The following is a 21931-nucleotide window of genomic DNA, read 5'->3' on the forward strand; positions in this document are numbered from 1 at the left end:
ACAGGTCAGGGAGCTGCTAAAGGTGCTTTTACAGGTCAGGGAGCTTTTATAGATGTTTTATCAGGCCAGGGAGCTATAACAGATGCTTTTACCGGTCAAGGAGCTAAAACACGTGCTTAAACGTGTCAGGAAGCTTTTACAGGTGCTTGAACAGGTCAGGGAGCTGCTACAGGTGCTTTTACAGGTCAGGGAGCTGCTACAGGTGCTTTTACAGGTCAGGGAGCTTTTACAGGTGCTTTAACAGGTCAGGGAGCTGAAACAGATATTTTAATAGGTCAGGGAGCTTTAACAGGTGCTTTTACAGGTCAGGAAACTGCTACAGGTGCTTTTACAGGTCAGGGAGCTGAAACAGATGTTTTATCAGGTGAGGGAGCTATAATAGTTACTTTTACCGGTCAGGAAGCTGTAACAGGTGCTTTAACAGGTCAGGGAGCCTTCACAGGTGCTATCACAGGTCAGGGAGCTTAAACAGGTGCTTTAACAGGTCAGGGAGCTTTTACAGGTGCTTTTACAGGTCAGGGAGCTGCTAAAGGTGCTTTTACAGGTCAGGGAGCTTTTATAGATGTTTTATCAGGTCAGGGAGCTATAACAGATGACTTAACAGGTTAGGGAGTTATAACAGATGCTTTTACCGGTCAAGGAGCTATAACACGTGCTTAAACGTGCCAGGAAGCTTTTACAGGTGCTTGAACAGGTCAGGGAGCTGCTACAGGTGCTTTTACAGGTCAGGGAGCTGCTACAGGTGCTTTTACAGGTCAGGGAGCTTTTACAGGTGCTTTAACAGGTCAGGGAGCTGAAACAGATATTTTAATAGGTCAGGGAGCTTTTATAGATGTTTTATCAGGTCAGGGAGCTATAACAGATGACTTAACAGGTTAGGGAGTTATAACAGATGCTTTTACCGGTCAAGGAGCTATAACACGTGCTTAAACGTGCCAGGAAGCTTTTACAGGTGCTTGAACAGGTCAGGGAGCTGCTACAGGTGCTTTTACAGGTCAGGGAGCTGCTACAGGTGCTTTTACAGGTCAGGGAGCTTTTACAGGTGTTTTAACAGGTCAGGAAGCTGAAACAGATATTTTAATAGGTCAGGGAGCTTTAACAGGTGCTTTAACAGGTCAGGGAACTTTGGTGCTTTACCATGTCAGGAAGCTGTAACAGGTGCTTTAACCGGTCAGGGAGCTTTTACAAGTGCTTTAACAGGTCAGGGAGCTTTAACAGGTGCTGTAACAGGTCAGGAAGTTGTAACAGGTGCTTTATCAGGTTAGGGAGCTTAAGCAGGTGTTGTAACAGGTCAGGGAGCTTTTACAGGTGCTTGAGCAGGTCAGGGAGCTTTAACAGGTGCTTTAACAGGTCAGGGAGCCTGAATAGATGTTTTATCAGGTCAGGGAGCTATAACAGATGACTTAACAGGTCAGGGTGTTATAACAGATGCTTCTACCGGTCAGGGAGCTATAACAGGTGCTTTAACGGGTCAGGGAGCTTTTACAGGTGCTTTAACAGGTAAGGGAGCTTTTACAGGTGCTTGAACAGGTCAGGGAGCTGCTACAGGTGCTTTTACAGGTCAGGGAGCTGCTACATGTGCTTTAACAGGTCAGGTAGCTGAAACAGATATTTTAATAGGTCAGGGAGCTTTAACAGGTGCTTTAACAGGTCAGGGAACTTTGGTGCTTTACCATGTCAGGAAGCTGTAACAGGTGCTTTAACCTGTCAGGGAGCTTTTACAAGTGCTTTAACAGGTCAGGGAGCTTTAGCAGGTGCTGTAACAGGTCAGGAAGTTGTAACAGGTGCTTTATCTGGTCAGGGAGCTTTAGCAGGTGTTGTAACAGGTAAGGGAGCTTTTACAGGTGCTTTAGCAGGTCAGGGAGCTTTTACAGGTGCTTTAACCGGTCAGGGAGCTTTTACAAATGCTTTATCAGGTCAGGGAGCTTTAACAGGTGCTTTAACAGGTCAGGGAGCTTTAGCAGGTGCTGAAACAAGTCAGGGAGCTTAAGCAGGTGCTGAAACAGGTCAGGGAGCTTTTACAGGTGCTTTAGCAAGTCAGGGAGCTTTTACAGGTGCTTTAACAGGTCAGGGAGCTTTAACAGGTTAGGGACCTATAACAGATACTTTAACGCGTCAGGAAGCTGCAACTGGTGCTTTAACAGGTCAGGGAGCTTTAGGAATGGGAACTATGCGGGTTTTCTTTTGAAAACGCGGGCGAAGCCGCAGGCGGAAATCTAGAACATCGTAAATAGCTCGATATAGGATATAGTCGCTATGTAAGCAAGGCTCTAGTTTATAAATGAAACTAGTAAACATAATTTAAAGAAGGAATAAAAAAATAGTTTGTAATGCATTTAAATCCTAACATCTATTGCATAATTCTGCCGTAAAATCTACCTCTATAATGTAATTAGACCATTTTTTATAGTTTTCGCATATTTTACCACACCTCTACAGCTACTAAGATACGCTTAGGTACTCTGAATTATATAAATTCTCTTTTTTTCCAAATATAAAACGAACAAAAAATTATAATTTGTATACATAGATTTTATATTAAGCTTATGTTAAAGAAACAAAGTATTTCACAGAACACTAATACAATACATTTTTTAACGTAATATAATTTCATACTTACCCTTAGAAGGCAAGCAACTACTAGCAATCGAAAACGACCTGGGTTTGATCGTAGAAAACAATTCAAATAGAACTTCTATAGTCAGTTTTGCAGCCGACTTGTGGAAGTCATGGAGGACCTGAAATTAAGTAGATTATTTCAAGAAATTTTTTGTGAAAAAATTAAGTTTTTGAAGTGAAACTTCTTTAGGCGCGGAGAGTAAAATATCAAGATCACGTCATGGAGTAAGGCGACGATTTTAGTGTCTTTGAATCTTGCCAAAGAAGTTTCACTTCTGATACGTGTGCTCGGCACACACGCTCTTAATTTGTAAGTGTCATAGTTCAAGAATTATAATGTTTTGTAATATTGAATAAAAGGGATAGAAATAGAATGAAGAATATAATTTATCAAGAAGAATGTGTATTATGTAGAATCTATGGTATGCATATTTTTGTTAGAATTAGCAGAAAATAAAATTGTTTATTACATCTACTAAGGTTGTTTATTGATTTATATTAGACTGAATTATAATAAACGCGTAAAAGATTTATAATACCTCCAAAATAGTTCTCTTTGGGCGCCTACAATAGTTCAGCCATTCCTCTTGCCCCTCAGTTGAACAGAGCTCAATACATTTGTCTCTCTCTAACTTATCATCTGATATTTGTGCGAGAAGAGAGAACACATATTGTGTGGGATACGCCTTCAAATCCCAGTACTGTTCCGCTATTATGTATAGCGGTAGTGGTTGTTGCAAGAATGGCGGGACTGGCATTTCTAAAAAAGTAGTTTTTTTTAATTATGAGGCGTCAGGCGATGTGGTTGCTTTTAAATGTTTTTTTTTATGACCTAGATAGCGAAATAGGATTTTTTTATTATAATTTTAACTATTCTGATAGATCTGTATGACATTTTAAGTAAATAGTTAATGTTATATTTTTCGAAATTGCATTCAGTTAAATTAGTTTTTTTTTTAATCCTTACGTTAATTCTGTTTGTATAAAAAAATATCTGTAAAATATTGCCAGAGATTGCCAATGATTAAATGTTAGGGAATGGGGGTTGCCAAAAAAAAAACACAAATAATAATTCTTATTTATTTATTCCTCCTGTTGCCACCCATCCTCATCACTTAGGAAGCGTCTTTTAGCCGCAGTATTCATGTAGGGGCGAAGCGCCCATTCAGTGTCCGCTGCGTCTAGGGCTTCAAGTGTCCCTAGTTTTATCTCGTACAGTTTCATTTGGAATCGGGGCCCCACTTCCGAGAGCTCTATGTCTTTACCCACCTGTGGAATTCAGAATATAATAATAAACACTTTATTGCACACACAAACAAAACAAAATCAAACAAAAAATACAAACAAAGTAATATAGAGCGGTACAAAATAGGCGGCCTTATCGCTAAGAAGCGAATATTGTGTGTAAATCAATAAGCTGAGTAATTAAACAATGGATTCTTTGAACTTTTATAGAAAAAGAAAAATGTCAGTGATAATCATTGAGGTATTATTACTACGTATAGAGAGGACACCACGAACAAAATATGTGCGCGGCGCGGGGCGGCTAGTGAGTCATACAATTTGTAGATATTCTTATTACTTATGAATTAAAACCAATCAATGTAACAAATAAATATTGGTTATCTTATTAAAAAATATGAATAAAATTATCAATTAAAACCAATCAATATAACAAAAAAAAATTGAGTTTGAGACGATTGACTCTAACTCGTGTTGCAAATAGTGCAGTAACGATGTCCTCTCTAGTACATACTTAGTACATAGTAACTCAATGGTAATAATATGTTTTATGGTTAAATGATAAATCAGTCACTGTTCATTACATTACTTGATACTAAAGCTCAATATAAATAAATTCATTTTTTAATTTCACTTTTTATAATCAAAAACTTTTCATTCCCAATAGACTCATACTTTTAGTAATAACAGAAATAATGTTTTGTTGTTGTTTTTGAGTGTTAAGTATATTTTTTATCCCTACTAATATTATAAATGCGAAAGTAACTCTGTCTGTCTGTCTGTTATGCTTTCCCGCTTAAACCTCTCAACCGATTTTGATGAAAGGCACAGTCAATCTTTAGACCCTGAGAAAGAACATAGGCTACCTTTTATCAAAACTCCACGCGGGTGAAGTCGCGGGCGGAAGCTAGTATTTAATATTTTAACACAAAGTTCATAAAAATATTATGACTTACCTTCTTATAAGTATGTTGTCTAAAACATATGTAATCGTCATGATTAGCGAATGTGATCACTCTTTTGGAATCTGGCTTCGGAACTGGGAATAAATACTTGAGTATGCTCATTGTTCTTAATCCTGAAACAGAATATGATTTTATTATTTCTATTTAATTTTTATTGTAATTTTTGTAAATAAGTCTAGATATTTAAGCCCATAAAAACTTTTCATTTTTGCTCACTCCAACTTAAAAGAATAATAAATTATATAATTTTTAAACTATAATATAGTTTAAAAATTATGCACTTAAACTAAGATAATATTTTAATTGTGAAGACAACCACTCTATTAAAAAACTAACCAACATACTATTCCTTTTGCCCCTATAATATGTTTTTAAATCCATCAACATGCAACTTTATCTATACTAATATTATAAAGCTGAAGAGTTTGTTTGTTTGAACCATCGACCACACAACCACTAGACGCCTAATAACAGACGAACTGTTTCTGTCAACGCATGTGTCTAATAGGACTTATAACCGCTGCCATACGAAACGCAACTATCAGTTTCGGCCAGTTCCGTGATCTGTTAACACGTCCGAAAAAAACCTTTAAAAAAAAGAAACAATGGCTCCTTAGATTAAGGATTGGTCTCCGCGCGCGCGCTACGACTAGATACCGCCGGCGTACTTGAAAAATGCGGCAACTAATAGTACGCCGAATTCGGCGTACCCGAGCCAGTCGTGTCACAAGCATTGTGTGGAGAGGGCGAACCGATAGTTTATAAAGATTTTGAACAAAATCTGAAGTAAAATGCCTATCTGTGTCATAAAACTATTTAAAAATAATACAACAAAAAATAAGAAAGACACTGGGATCACGTACCATCACTAAGTATCGTATTATTCGAAATTTCTCCTTTACTTCGAAATTTTTTTCTACGAAAATACGACGCCATTCTGTGTTGCCGTACTGCATATCCAAAAAAATACACGTGGTTGAGGAAATCTTTTAGAAATAATTTGAACTTTTTTTTTCAATACTATTACTAACACATGTATAAAAAAGTATAATAACAATAATTGATTTCTGTTTAACCATGTTTAACTGACTCATATAATATGTTATTTTTTTTTATTTCCGCTTTTTTACTTTTAAACAACCTTTGTGACTATAGTATAGTAGCGTCGCAAGTGGATTTGAGTCATGCGACTCAAATCGTTCATGGATTCGATTCCCGGCCAGGTCAGGATGAAAAAAAATATTTTTCAAACTTCTTGCCAAGATGGCAAATTTCCCATTTATGAGGTAAAATTTATGTAGCTGGCAGCCCAATTCTTCACACACACTAGCGTCTTTACAAATTGCCTAACACACACTACAGAAATGAGTTGCCGCACTCACAGAGCTATTGTTTTTAGGTGGGGCGGAATCTAGTCGTAGCGCGCGCGCGGAGACCAATCCTTAATCTAAGCAATGGCTCCTTGTAGTATTAAATGGTGTGGTAAAACGAGTAAAACCTAAAGTTTGCAGAAGGACGGGATTACTTTTCATATTTAAGTAGTTTGTTTGCGTATAATTTAAATATTATTACGAACAATATTTTATCGGAGTTCTTTTTACGCTGGTACTGGTCAATTGACAAAGCGCGTCGATTATATTTGCACCTCTTTCTTTCGTATGCACCTGATTACGCATCCTTTTTCTTCCATGGTGTGGCACGTGTAACTAGTGACATACTAGTTGTGATTGTAAATTGTATCGATAATAATTATCGAAAACTATATTTTAGGTTCGCGATTTTATACTAGTTGTTTTTTAACCCTAGAAAGATAATCATATTGAGTAGTACGGGAAAGATAGTCATGCGTCAAATTTACGCATGTTTTTTAGTTAGCTCTAAGTCGAGGTATATTATTTTTTTTCTTTAAATTGTAAGTTATTATATATTTACAGTTATATTAGAATAATTCATACTATAAATAATTTATTTATAATTATTTTTATATATATAAAAAAACGAAAACATTGAACGTCTGCTTTAAATCTAGAATTCTTGTAATACGTATTATTTCTAATAAAAACTTATTTTTTACCACAATTATCAGACTTTTTTATATGTTATATATATATTGTACATATAGCTATATGAAAAGTTAGTGAGTAACAACTTTAGCACATATCAAAGTATGCTCACGACATAATATAACTATGTTAGATTTTTTGCAGGACGCATTTGCCTTTTGTCATATTTCAGAAGCATCAAAAGTATAGTAAATACGTTTTTTTACTGAAGGCCTCCTCAGTAGTTTCTTACGATATACCAGATACTTCACTTGGTAACAAATTGGTGATATTATCACGCAAATATCTTCTCAAAGCTGGTGATTCTAAACACCCACACATAAACAAAGAAGACAGTTCCATGTTTCTATATTTTATGTTTTTTTGACTCAGATGTTTTCGTGCTTTATTGTTAACATCGTGGCTATAAATTTAATATGCAATATGCAGGCAAATTTAATGATTCCATACAATAAAGCCATTCGCCATCGCATTGTCTTCATACTATAGGACATCAGGGAATGCATTCGGTCTAATGCATCTACTGCGCCTTTTGCTTGAATGTAATATATCATATTTGCTTTGTACCTCATCAGGAAAAGCTTCTTCTGTGTCACTTTGCTCGTCATCTTCAATTTCGTGGTCCTCCTACTTCACTATCGGTATCTTCACAGGGACCCTCGTCGCTTTGCATAAGAGCGGCCAGTATACAATATTCTTCCAATTTTCTATCCCCAATTGTTTTCTATATTTGCTTCAATATGTATAAAAATAAATTTTTAACATAAGTCACAATATACAGTAATAATAAGCTAAAAAATATTCAAACTACCATAGAAGTCAAAATCTTAAAAGTCACGGTAAAGATAATCATGCGTAATTTTGACTCACGTAGTCGTTATATTTCATAATCGGTTACATTAACTTTATTGACACGTATACCATAGGGTAGCTCTCAGTTACTTATGAAATGTCCTAAACGCACAGTTATGGATTCGCGACATTTAAAAAGATACAGCTATATTTCGAAAACGCAGGAGTCAATTTGACGCAGACTATCTTTCTAGGGTTAAATTAATGACATGAATGACGTTGCATAACATAATTATATTATAATATAAAATGTTAAGTTTTTGTAATAAAATAATATGAATACTATAACACTAAAAATGAAAATCGAGGTTAAGCAAGGGTCATAATTTAGATGGGTGACCGATTTTTTTGCAGATTTGTTGTTCTTTAGCCTGTTTGTACGGAACCCTCAGTGTCGCGAGTCCGACTCACGCTGGACTGGTTTTTATTAATATGTATTAACATCGTATTCAATTTCCAATGATAAAGTATGTGTATACAAAATACCTATATCGATAAAGTATGTGAATACAAAATATATCGATAAAGTATGTGTATACAAATTTACTATGTCTCATCTCTAGGAAATTTGGTGACCTTGAATTAGCCAATGAGAATGCAGCGCCCCGCTTCACCATACCTCAAGTTGTTGACAGATTGAACTAGTACATACAAGCTAACATTAGGCGTCTAGTGGTTGTGTGGTCGATGGTTTGAACGCGCTAATCTCGGGAACTACTGGTCCGATTTGAAAAATTCTTTCGGTGTTAGATAGCCCATTTATCAAGGAAGGTTATAGGCTATAATATATATTTACGCTACGGCCAACAGGAGTGGAGCCACGGGGGTGATGTGTGCATGATAAATATTAATTATCCATTTATTTTACTACTGCTGAGTGTTGGCATATATATGTTCATAGTGAAAGAAAGCACTATAAGGAGATATTTTCATCTATCGTTTTAATAAATAAGATTTATTTTGTTTTTAAATATATATTTCGGTCTGTCTCTGTGTCATTTCCAATAAAGAAAAATTTAAATAAACTATGTATAACAAAAAAAACTCACCGAGATCAGTTTTAAAGTTATGAAACACGAGGTGCGGATACTGTTCGCTCATGGGGCCTATATCTGGAATGTCGTGTCTCATCACCACACCTGAGAGTGTGAAGGATGCTGTCGGTCCATATGGTAAGTGACATATAACCTGTATTTATGTTTAATTATTTGCGACGGATTGATAAACAAGTAGATTTAATTAATATTTGCGATGTATTGATAAAATACTGATTAAACAAATAGCCAATTATCTAAATCGGTCCTAAGCGTAATATAATAAAACTGACCAAACTCACAAACTCTTCAGTTCTAAAATATTACTTTACGCTTTATATACTCGCTTCTGCACGCGGCTTCGCCCGGTTTGTAAAAAACGTAACAAATTAAATACTGAAACTTTCCTCTTAAATCACTCTTTCTAAAAAAATATGCTTCAAAATCCATGCTTAGTTTCAAAGATATCTAATAGATAAAGTGATTCAAGAGGAAGGTTTTAGTATATAGTTTATTATATGTTTTAAATTCGCAATAAAAAAAATATATATACAAATAATAGCGCAAAAGGTCGAAGCTGCGGGCGGAAAGCTAGTTACTATTAAATAAGAGTTAACAAAAGAACTTACAAGACTATCAGGAACACCTCTATGTTCATGCACCACAATGAAATCGGTGACGTCGTTCGCGCGACACGCATGTATTAGTTGCGACATTTCATAGCCACCTCGATTCATTCGCTGGCTGTTTGGGAATATCAACCTGGAATACCATTAATCTATACTTCTATACTAATATTATAAAGAGGAAAGGTTTGTATGTATGTATGTATGGTATTCACGCATAAACTACTGGACCGATTTTGATGAAATTTGGCACAGATAATCTTTAGACCCTAAGACAGAACATAGGCTACCTTTTATTTCGAAATATGTACTACGGGCGAAGCCAGGGCGGACCGCTAGTTGCTACCACTATATACAATTGAAAAAGTATATAGACTAGAACAAATTGTCTTTGAAATCCCTTGCCATAGCAATAATTAATCATAATTAAATTTAACAATTTCCCTGCATCTATTCATACTCACAACCTTCACATTTAAAATATTAATTGTAGAATGTAATAAAAAACAAATTTAATAACTCAGAGAAATCGTTGATTGGTAAGTATTATGCTAGAGACAGTTATCATTTATTCCTATGTAAAAAAACTATTAACCTCAGTTTAACCAATGTAACAAAACAATAAATAATTAGAAAAAAAAATGTTGTGTGGTTTTATGAAACCACGGTAAAAGTGAAACTGTTCGAACGGTTCCGAACACTGCTTTGTGTAGCGCATGTCGCGTGTCGGTCGGCTGCCGAGTAGGTATACCTACTCGGCAGCCGCGATACACGCGACATGCGCTACACAGACCAAAAAGTTTGAGACGATGTAATAAAAGTTTCACTTTAATTACTGTACCTTAAATTTCATTTCATTAATAATAATTTAACTTTGCATAAAAGTATTATTGTTATAATCTATATATATATAAAAATGAAATCCATTTTCCTTGGTTACGGCATCACGCGTGAACCGATTTCGATAATTCTTTTTTTATTACATTTCTTGAAGAATGAGGATGGTTCTTATGTAGAGAAAACGTAAATATGTACCACGGGCAAAGCCGGGGCGGACCACTAGTACAAAATAAATGTACTGTATAATTAACTAGGAAAATGATTATTAAGCAACCAACCTCAATTCTTTAACAAACATCTTCAACCTTGCACTAGGCTCTCTTGAAGTTGTGATCATAATCTTAGGGTCTTCCACACCGGCATATCTATATTCATCATCTTGAGAATTCAATGTGTTCGCTCCTCCACTGAAACCACCGATTACCGCAGCTTTTTCCGGGCCTTTTCGAAATAAAAATAACACATACAAACTTAAATTATCAACATTTTGAAATTTAGACGTCAAAAACTGAGTAATTTCAATCAATTATAGAATTTCAATCTGGGACAAAGTAAACTGTAACGTTTAATACAGTTATACGAAAAAAAACACGACAAATTAATCTAAGTTTCGAGGTTATAATAATTGCTACCACAATAAATATTCACATTTCCATTAATTACGTAAGTGAAAACTTACCCTTATCTTCAAACTCTAATCTTTTCTGTAAGGCGATAGCTTCTTTTCTCAAATCACCATGAATCGGAATGTTTTCTTCCAAACATCGTTTCAATTGATCCTTCTTTGCTTGTATGCTTTTTTGTTTTTCCTCAGCGGATTTTCTGTACAAATACTCACGGCGCAAACGCGCCTGTCTTCGCAACATATTTAATTTTATCACAAATTGTATGCACTATGTATTTTTTATTCCCGATTCATTAGCGAAGAACAGTTTATCAAAATCAAACAATTTTCGCACATGGAGCTGACATTTGACAATGACAAATGACGTTAATACATGGGTTGGACAGTTGACATTTAATGTATGACATCGTGGCGGAAACGTTCAAAAATCGTACTATTACGAGAAAACACAATCGAAACTTTAAAATACTAACTGAAAAACAATTTTATTATAATTTTATTTAAGAGTTCCTAATATGGATAATATAAATATTCATTATTTGGTTCCGTTTACACATTCGATTTAAATTTCAAATTGTATAACTAATATAACTATTTGTAATTATTTATTATTTATTTATGAATTGTTAATCGCGCGCTTCTATAATAATTTCTTAGAAATCCTTAATTAGCATTGTAATAAACTGTGGTAATAAATCACATATTCAATGTGAATAAAAATACATAATAAGTTGCCAGTACACAATAAAAATAAACTTTCGTGAATTAACTTACCTTCATGGCATTCTGCAACATGCAGCATGTAGTGAGGTTTAATATCAATCCCATGACTTGCCAATATATCAAACAGATCTGCAATGTCCTCCTTACTATTTCGAGGCCTAATGTTGAACACATCGCCAGGATTATAATTTATATTATCATGAGTTACAGATTTGAAAACTGTTAATCTTACATCCTAAAAGATAAGGAGCTCTATTAATAAGCATAATAAGTTTATTACTGCCTCCTGGCTACAGACTTCTCTTCATTTTGCCAATTTGAGTTAACTTAAAGCTCTTGCAACACAAGAAGGTGTATTTGTTGCAAGTGTTCACTAAAAAAATATCCCCACTTTTTCTGACTTATTATAATTTAGTATGCAAGAAATTTGTTATTTGCAAAAAATGTTGTTAAAATAATATGTAAAACCCATTAAAAACTTACTTGAAAATGACTCTCATGAGTAATACGCTTGTTGCTTTCAATTTCCAAATGCAACGGATTCACAAAGTGATCAGTGTTGCTAGTCCCAAAATAGATGTCTTTAGTGATCCCATTTTCTTTGATGGCAACATCAGTTTTAGTGAGGGACACCTTCCAACGAGGTATGAATTTTAATGCCCCAAGATCTGGGGCACTTATGTCAGGTTTTATTTTGGCCAAGAAGGTTTTAAGCCATGGAATCATTACTGCGTCATGGCCTAAGTCATGTTGATAGTCGCATAGTGCTAAAAATATAATATGTATTTAGTAGTAGGCAATCGTTGAGCATGATTTAATTAATAGAAGCTTAAACTTACTTAGGAATAATGTGAGTTCTTACTGTTTATTAAAGTCATCTAAATGTTATTGAGTTTCAGTTCTTCTCTTTAATATTAGTGAAAAAGTACAGAAGTACAAAATCAATTAAAATAGCTAGTGAAGACGGATAAAAATAATACAAAATAACTTGTAAATTTGAATCTTTCAATATAATAATACTAGTTTTTTGCATTTAGCTTGTCCTGCGTTTTCAAAGAAAAACCGGCCTATGTGTGTGCAAAATTTCATAAAATCGGTTCAGCTATTTTTCTGTCAAGGAGTAACAAACAAACAAATATACAAACCTTCGCATATAATATAATACCAAATAGGATTGACTCTTGGTTTAGTCTCTTATGAACATAACTGACTATAATATTAATTAATTTTTTTATCTCACACAACTTATAATAGGTTATATGTACCAGTTACAGTATCACCTAAATTGATAGCTAAATATATTTTATTTTATCTAATCAATAAAAAGGAAGCCTTTTATTTATCTGTCTAGTCTTAAAGAACAATGACCGGTGTATATGTGATATAAATTTTCCGTATTTAGGGAATGGAACATCAATCGGAGACATATGGATAAAACAATAAATTTGCCATGTCAATGTATAATCAAAATGAAAAGTAAAATTGTATTATATTTTGCCTATACTTAATATTATAAAGCTGAAGAGTTTATTTGTATATTTGTTTGAACACGCTTATCTCACGAACTACTGGTCCGATTTGAAAAATTATTTCGCTGTTAGATAGCCCATTTATCGAGGAAGGCTATAGGCTACATATCATCACGCTAAGACCATCATGAGTGGAGCAATGCGGATAAAACCGCAGGGCATATGACACAGCTAGTTTTTCATATATCTGTATGATCTTTGTTTTAATTAAAATAAAGAAATTTAACTGCAGTAGTATCAGTAAAGAGGTAAAATGTTGCACCAACCTTGGCCTCATTAAATTAATTATGAGATCCTAATAAACTAAATTCTACGAAAAACTTAATACCTATTTCATGTAAAGCCTGAGCTCCTAATTGCAGCAAACGTTTATGCAGCTTCTTAGCCGCAAAATTGAACTTGGAATACGAAGAATCTCCCAAGCCAATCACACCAAATTTAAGATTCGTGAGCGATTTCGCAGGCAGATTTTTTCGCAGCAGAAACTTCCAGAAGGTCTTCATATTGTCTGGTTCGTCTCCCTCCCCGGTTGTTGAGCAGACGAACAAAGCGTATTCCTCATGAATAAGGCGAGAAACTGGATAGTCATCCATTGCCTGCACCGGCCCTTTCAAATCTAATAATTTGGTGGTTCGCCATATTCTCTCGGCGTATTCTTGGGCAGTATATGTCTGGCTCCCATACAATATCACAATCCTATTCGCGAACGTCATTTTTGTGTTCGGGACTGAAGAAATTCGCTTTTAATAATGTTTTAATCAATAAAACACAACACTGCACCCACCAGATGACAATTCTGCACACAATTCTGCACACAATTCTGCACTAAATCAATAATTATTGACATTATCAGTATATATCAGCTGATCGACAGATGACAAGTGACATTTAGACTTTACAGTTTACAAAAAAATTGAAATTTTATCGAAAAATCTCTTAAATTATAATTTAATAACGTTTTATGTTCCAAAATTTTTTTTTATAAAATATTTATATTTCGCATTTTTGATTACATATTAGTTATTTCTTTAGTTAATAATGAATCATTTTTAGCAATGTCAATATTTGAACGGAAGTTGATTCTCATCATACGTCATGTTTTATTTAAATTTTCGAACATGTACAGGTAAATTAGCTTGGAGAAATTTTTGCATATGTAGTGGTGTGTATATTACTCAGATCTTAGAGCGCGTTTCCACTATATCGTTCTGGCCTATACAAAAATGTTTCGATATCCTAACATTACTATTTAACTTTATACTTATTCCTAGCAACACTTTTGTTTTCAATAAAAACAAGTTTTTATTTGAAAGAAAATGGTTTTGACTTTATAAAAAAAAATATATCATTCAATTTTACGTCCTTGAGCAAACGACAAGGCGACTACCGTGAAACAATAAAATATCGTGTCCATAATAATTTGTTTCATAATTAATATTTGACCATAATAATTACGAAACAAAACAAATAAATAAATCGTCACTTGATAGTGGAAAGTGGAAACACGCACAAAACCAGAATAAACCAGTTTACGCTGTCCGCAGGTGCCACGTGCAGTCGTTTGGTAGCGTTAGAACATAAAGCACATTTCATTCAAAAATTATAATTATTATGTACGTAGTTTAATTGATAAATTTTGTATTTGTTGATTGTTGTTATTATTTGTTATTATTGTTATAATATTTGTTGAAGTGAATTACATGTCCCGCAGCCGGAGGCCCCAAATGAAAACTCAGATGTACTTAAAAACTACATTTAATAGCTAAAATGAGACTTTTACACCCATGTCTGCACGATGCAGACCGGAGTTAAAGAATGAATTTATACAGTTTAATAATTATAAAGACGTAAGCTTGGATGCTATAAGGGAAATCGCATCCACATTCTATTCCCGTGCGAACGGCGTATTCAGCAGTTTTGTATGAAGGCAGGGCCATAACTAGTGTTTAATTTGTGTGTAAGTGTTGTAACTTTATATTGTTAATTCAATATGGCTCCAGTGTTAAAACATGGTCGAGGCAAGCCTTTGACTTCTCAAACTAAAGAATTAAACTTTAAATGTCGTTTCTTTTTCAGGTTAGTAAATTTTTCATTTTAGTAACATTGTTAATGTAAAAGTTATATGTATGTTAAATGTGCAAATATTAAAATAAAGTCTCATCTTTTTCAGAGGAGAAACACATATAGTTTAATTTAAAATCCCTTATATATACAGGGTTACTTGTAAAACACCGGCAACCTCGCAGGACAAGATAGCTAACATCATAAGTAACAACATTTCGACTTTTGATAATTTGTTAGATTTTATTTTCATACAAAAATAAATATTCATTTAATTTTCCGTCTGAATATTATAAACTCTACGCCTCCCAAAAATTACGTAAACAAAAAGCGAACGAGAGGGGGAAGGGGGCGTCGCGTCGTCCATCCGATAATTAATAGAACATAGACTTACAAATGTAAGGAGAGTACAATAAAAGTTTAAAAAATCATTTAAAAATAATTTATTGCGTTATGCCAAAAGTCGTAGAACAAATGTTGTTATTTATGATGTTAGCTATCTTGTCCTGCGAGGTTGCTGGTGTTTTACAAGTAACCCTGTATAAAATAAAAACTAAAAATAAAATGTTGTTTTATTTTATTTGCTGACCATACACTACTACAAACGCAAAAATTTCTCCAAGCTAATTTACCTGTACAACATACGAACTGCAATAAAATTCCTCACGTTCATATCAATAAGTGTTTAATAAAAATACCACAGAAGAATACCGATGCCAATACCGATAGACATTAAACATGCAAGGGTCCAAGCCAAATGAAAAAAAAAACATTGTTCTAAAAATAACTTACAACCCATCTCACGTAAACCACCCCAATTCATCCCTCATTCGAAAATCTCGTTCAATACGTGCGAAGTCTGCATCTCTCTATTGCTCTCATACAGAGCTGATATTCCCTCTCTCTTTGAATTGGCGCACGGCAGTCTCGCGGTCCGTGTTGGCGGGCTTAGTCGCCCCATTTTAAAAAGGCGGGAAAAATCAGTGAAGTGTCTAAAAAAATTATATCATAGTAAATCGAAAAAAATCGATTGATAACCATCAAAATGTAAGTACTGAACATTATTTTAATTTTCTAAATAATGATTTATATAAAATTCATCTCTGATATTTTATATTGAAATAGAAAAGTTCGCGATAATATCTTCTCTCAAAAGGTTATCAGTGCGACAGTATTTGGTGATTATGCTAATAGTTCAATTTATGATTGGTCGAAGGTCATCCAGCCGTATAGTTACAGCAGGAATTTGTTAATAATTATATAATAATTAAATATAAGAATATTTAAAATAATACACATTTTATATTATTTTTATAGCATAGAAAAATACGATGGTATAAATGACAAAGTTAAAAAAAAATCGCAAAATTCTCAGAAACTAATTCGTAATTCTTAATTGCACCCGCGTGTCTTCACAAAATTTCGTCAGCTACGATCATTGTAATAAATTGAGAAATAGAGAAAGCAACACAAAATGCTCTCATTATTGCAATTTACAAAGAAATATCTTGTCATTATCTTACAAAAGCAAGATTTTACAATAAAGACTTGCAGAATAAATAAAAGGTAGCTTAGCATTTTTTGGAGATGAAAGACGGTTTTAATTTGCGCATCCTTTCAAATCCACGTTGGGTTTAATATCCTTTCTAAAATATTATGTCGCTACGAAGTATTTCCAACACATAAAAAAGTAAGGCGAGTATATTTTTACACAATTTTTTACTGAGTAAGATCAGAAAGTATAGTAGAAGTATATTTTATATTATAACTTATTTTCCGCCCACGGCTTTACTCACGGCTTAGCTAAAGAAATTCACATGGGAATGAGATGTTTTACCGTAGTTTGAAATATCTAACGCTCTACACTCCTAATTATCGCTAGATTCAAAAATAAATACTTAGGTACCTACTATAAAATTGCTCCATAGCATACCTACATAAAAGAAAGACAAACACACAAACACTTTCACATTTATAATATTAGTATCTAAGGATCGTGGTCTTGTAATAATGTTTTCATTCATTGTACCTAATTTGGATTATGCCATTGCTGCTTACGGGATTCTATATTATATTATATAAAAAAAAATATTTAAATATAGGTATGTAACATAATATCATTTGTCGTTTTTCTCTGAAATGGTTACCTCGTGTACTTTTTACTTTGGCCTATTCTAAGTAATTAGCATTTAGAGAATTTGAGATATATTATTTTATCCTATTAATATTATGCAAAAATGTGTTCATATTTTGAAATTCAATAATAAAATTGAAATTCTTCTTCTTCTCTCCTAAACATAAATAACGTATAAAATACAAATAATACAAATAGATAGGTAATCGTGTAGGATTTTTTGTCTTACGCAGATTGTAAGTCAGAACTTCCTCTATTCGTCTATTTGCAAGGAAATTCATAAAACTTCTATCAAGTACAATATTCTGAAGAATCCATACTATACAATTAATATTATAAATGCGAATGTAACTCTGTCTGTCTGTCTGTTACTCAATCACGCCTTAACTACTGAACCAATTTTCATGAAATTTGGTATGGCGATATTTTGATACCCGAGACATAGGCTACTTTTTATCCCGGGAAAATGACGCAATCCCGGAAATCCTACGGGAACGGGAACTATGCGGGTTTTTCTTTGACTGCGCGGGCGAAGCCGCGGGCGGAAACGTAGTATGTAATATCTTTATATATTCTGTACGCACATAAGTTTCTGTATACATTATAACCCCAAAGTCCAAACCCTCGCCCACGTGGTATCGATCGTAAAATCTGACCTCTGACCTCTGTAACACGTGCAGGGTCTCTTTACCTTTCACCTCGAAGTACTTTAATATATTAAAAACCCTTAGCTGGCTAAGGGATTAGGGAATTTTAAGGCTTAGGGCACTTCAATCGATATTCATTGTAAATCGATTTGATATGATTTGATGTAGCATTTTAATTGTGGATATTTAAAGATGGACTTATCTGATATTATTAAATACAATACGCACACATTATAAATATAAAAATAATAGATAATTACATTTTTTAGGGAATTTTACACATTTGAATAGTTTTTCTTTTCTTTCGCTTGACTTCCATAAACATGTACTTTATAATGTATCTACCTTGATTGAAAATATTGTTTTATGTTTGTTTGTACGGAATAATATCCAATTCATTCGAACTGATTTTGAAAATTATTCTTCCAGTACCAAAACAAAAAATGTTGTGTGGTTATATGAAACCACGGTAAAAGTGAAACTTAGGCACAAAATTATCGTATTTGTACGATAATGACTCCGAACACTGCTTTATACCTACTCGGCAGCCGACCGTCACGCGACATGCGCTACACAGACCAAAAAGTTTGAGACGATGTAATAAAAGTTTCACTTTAAAAAGCTTTTGTTCTTGACTGTCGATATTTTATTAGTGTTTTGTATCCCGGCTCCATCCGGGGCGCGGCTTATAAGTAGATTAACGAGTTCAAACAAACAAGCAAACTTTTCAATTTCATATTAATAGTATAGATGTAGTTGTAACCATAAATAATCCCTACTATACATATAATCTGTCTGTCTGTCTGTTACGCTTTCCCGCTTAAACCTCTCAACCGATTTTGATGAAATTTGGCACAGACAATCTTTAGACCCTGAGAAAGAACATAGGCTACCTTTTATCAAAACACCACGCGGGCGAAGCCGCGGGCGGAAGCTAGTTATAATATAACCGCCGACCGTGATCGTAAGCTAATTTTCTGCCTAATTTTATGGATTACGGTGCGCAAAGCACTTTTCTTTTCATACTTTATGTCATTGAGTATCCTTTATCTATTGTATCTGTTGTTATTATAATTGTATTGTTATTATAAACAAAATAATACAAATACAATATATAGTACAAGACACAATATTTAGTATAAGAACAACTGGAAAAAAAAAACAATAAAACCATAATATGATATTACAGCATGGTATTTAAACAACTGCTGAAAAATTTATATTCCGTAACGCGTATTATTTACGTATTATTCACACCTCTAAAATTTTTAAAGAACTAAAGCCCTATTTACATGATAAAACGTTTTTAATATATCTTTACGTCATCCTTTTATATGCTTCTTACAGCCTACTACTATTATTACTATGTTGAATAATTGAAGGATGTTGGTTATCCTTTATCCCAAAAATGGATCCTCAGATCCTGATGAAATTTATCGCAGAGATAGATCCGAATGTTGTTTATACTAGTATACCTATACCTATAATAGACAGACGGAAGATATTTAGTTTATTTAGTAAAGGTAGTATATATAATATAATTTCAATAAAATTTGGCACACAAAAAGTCTAAATCTAGGGTTCACAACTTGGGCAAGCTACAAGTATATTATACTAGCGGTCCGCCCCGGCTTCGCCCGTGCTACCTACATGTTTAAACTATCCTATCTCTCAAGTTGGATCGAACTGCACATGGTGTGCGAATTTTATTATAATCGGTTAAGTGGTTTAGGAGTCCATTGAGGACAAACATTGTGACACGAGATTTATATTATACTAGCGGTCCGCCCCGGCTTCGCCCGTGGAACATATTTACGTTTTCTCTACATAAGAACCATCCTCGTACTTCAAGGAATATAATAGAAAAGAATTATCGAAATCGGTTCAGCCGTTCACACGTGATGCCTTGACAACGCGAAACGGGTGCAGACCCGCCGCCTTTTTATAGCTCCCGCCGCGAAGCGCGTCGAACGCGGCAACTGATACACAAAAATAATCCTTATGGCATGATTCTGTATTCACGCGCGATGACTTATAGCGTATTTCATGTATAACTTTGGTGTTTCTACACCGATTTACATGATTCTTTTACTATAACCTGCCCAGGAGTATGAAGAATAATTGTGCCAAATTTGGTTAAAATCCGTCGTGTAGTTTCTGTTTCTATAGCGAATATACAGACAGACAGACAGACAGACAGACAGACAAAAATTTTACTGATTGCATTTTTGGCATCAGTAGCGATCCCTTATCACCCCTTCATAGTTTTTTTTTAAATATATTTCATGTACAGAATTGGCCTCTCTACAGATTTATTATAAGTATAGACTAGCTGCGCTCCGCGGTTTCACCCGCGTGGCTCCGCTCCTGTTGGTCGTAGCGTGATGATAACCTTCCTCGATAAATGAGTTTTCTAACACCGAAAGAATTTTTTTAAATAGGACCAGTAGTTCCCGAGATTAGCGCGTTCAAACAAACAAACAAACAAACAAACAATCAAATAAACAAACTCTTCAGCTTTATAATATTAGTATAGATTTAGATAACCAATATCAATAATTAGTAACATATCATTTTCATGTAAATAATATTCCATTATATAACCCATTTTATGTAACTTAATATCCCTTGTTATCCGATTCTTTCGACCTTTCCGAAACTTAAGGGCAAGTTAACAATAGATTCTAGTATTTATTGATTTTATTGTTCTCATGATATTGGAAACATACATGTTACAGTCACGAAATCATTTTATTGTACACTAGCTGCGCTCCGCGGTTTCACCCGCGTGGATACGCTCCTGTTGGTCTTAGCGTGATGATATTATATAGCTATACGCCTTCCTCGATGAATGGGCTATCTAACACCGAAATAATTTTTCAAATCGGACCAGTAGGTATTTAGAATTTTTCAAATCGGACAAACCAAACAACCAAACAAACTCTTCAGCTTTTATTCAGTATATCACAGTGTATCACTACATTGCAAAGTATAAAGCTAAGTCACTTGCCGACTGTGTTATGCTTAGAACTTGAAATTACGCAACAGATTTTGATGGTATTTTTTTATAGATCTAAGACTGTTTCAAGAGTTAGGTTTTAAAAAATATGGTTTCCATATGTAGGCATACTAATTAATTGGGTATCTACCTATACTAGTTATATACTAATATTATAAAGCTGAAGAATTTGTTTGTTTGAACGCGCTAATCTCAGAAACTACTGGTCCGAAATGAAAAATTCGGTGTTGGATAGAAGGCTATAGCTATATATCATCACGCTTTAGACCAACAGGAGCGGAGCAATGCGGGTGAAACCGCGGGAAACAGCCAGTCTTAGATAAATATAGTCCAATTAACTTCTTGACATTATATTCGTGAGTATTTTTTATATTCTCCTGTATAAATTTATTATAACCGTATAATTTGTATAATAATCTTAGGTAGGTATATATAAAAATTAATCGCAAAATGTGTTGGTAAGCGCATAACTCGAGTACGGCTGAACCGATTTCGATAATTCTTTTTTTATTATATTCCTTGAAGTACGAGGATGGTTCTTATGTAGAGAAAACGTAAATATTATGTACCACGGGCGAAGCCGGGGCGGACCGCTAGTTAGCAAATATAATAGAAACAAATCCTTGAACTCTTCCAAGCTTATATAATATTATGCGATGAATGGAATGTGTTTTAAATACCTTACGATTCTTTTTATTCCTTATTTTTATAAACACAACGCAATAAATATTACGAGTATAGATATAAATAAATATAAATATAAATATAAATATTATAGGACATTATTACACAAATCGACCTAGTCCCACAGTAAGCTCAATTAAGGCTTGTGTTGTGGGTACTAGGCGACGATAAATATAATATTTAATAAATACATATATAGATAATATATACATATGTATTACAATATATACCTAGGCTTTCCGCCCGCTTAGTCAAAGGAAATTCCCGT

At 34.0% G+C, this 21931-nt stretch overlaps 3 protein-coding genes across 3 annotated transcripts in view; 1 reads left to right on the plus strand and 2 right to left on the minus strand.

The window, feature by feature from the left end:
* The window catches only part of LOC149478131 (NADPH-dependent diflavin oxidoreductase 1), a 50523-nt gene extending 36599 nt beyond the window's left edge, over positions 1-13924 (minus strand). Inside the window, exons 1-5 of the mRNA XM_089709878.1 lie at positions 13447-13924; positions 12073-12356; positions 11641-11824; positions 3159-3379; positions 2621-2738 (exon numbers count right to left, since the gene is read on the minus strand). Of these exons, the coding sequence (XP_089566004.1) occupies positions 2621-2738; positions 3159-3379; positions 11641-11824; positions 12073-12356; positions 13447-13831 (1192 nt within the window). The 5' untranslated portion in view covers positions 13832-13924. The remainder of the gene's footprint in view (positions 1-2620; positions 2739-3158; positions 3380-11640; positions 11825-12072; positions 12357-13446) is intronic.
* Positions 3689-11238, minus strand: LOC149478132 (U3 small nucleolar ribonucleoprotein IMP4). The gene is made up of 6 exons (XM_089709906.1): positions 10921-11238; positions 10520-10682; positions 9405-9537; positions 8791-8929; positions 4818-4939; positions 3689-3888 (listed from the first exon to the last, which is right to left on the minus strand). The coding sequence occupies exons 1-6, from the start codon at positions 11105-11107 to the stop codon at positions 3703-3705; spliced, it is 930 nt and encodes a 309-aa protein (XP_089566032.1). The 5' UTR covers positions 11108-11238; the 3' UTR covers positions 3689-3702.
* Positions 13925-16079: 2155 nt separating the features above from the next.
* The window catches only part of LOC149478133 (Y+L amino acid transporter 2), a 34164-nt gene continuing 28312 nt past the window's right edge, over positions 16080-21931 (plus strand). Inside the window, exon 1 of the mRNA XM_089709890.1 lies at positions 16080-16226. Coding sequence (XP_089566016.1) covers positions 16225-16226 — 2 coding nt within the window. The 5' untranslated portion in view covers positions 16080-16224. The remainder of the gene's footprint in view (positions 16227-21931) is intronic.

The sequence above is a fragment of the Colias philodice genome, chromosome 23, assembly GCF_061535455.1.
Source record: "Colias philodice isolate Cphi_HAF_F1 chromosome 23, ilColPhil1 Martin Lab GWU primary, whole genome shotgun sequence".
Classification (NCBI taxonomy): domain Eukaryota; kingdom Metazoa; phylum Arthropoda; class Insecta; order Lepidoptera; family Pieridae; genus Colias; species Colias philodice.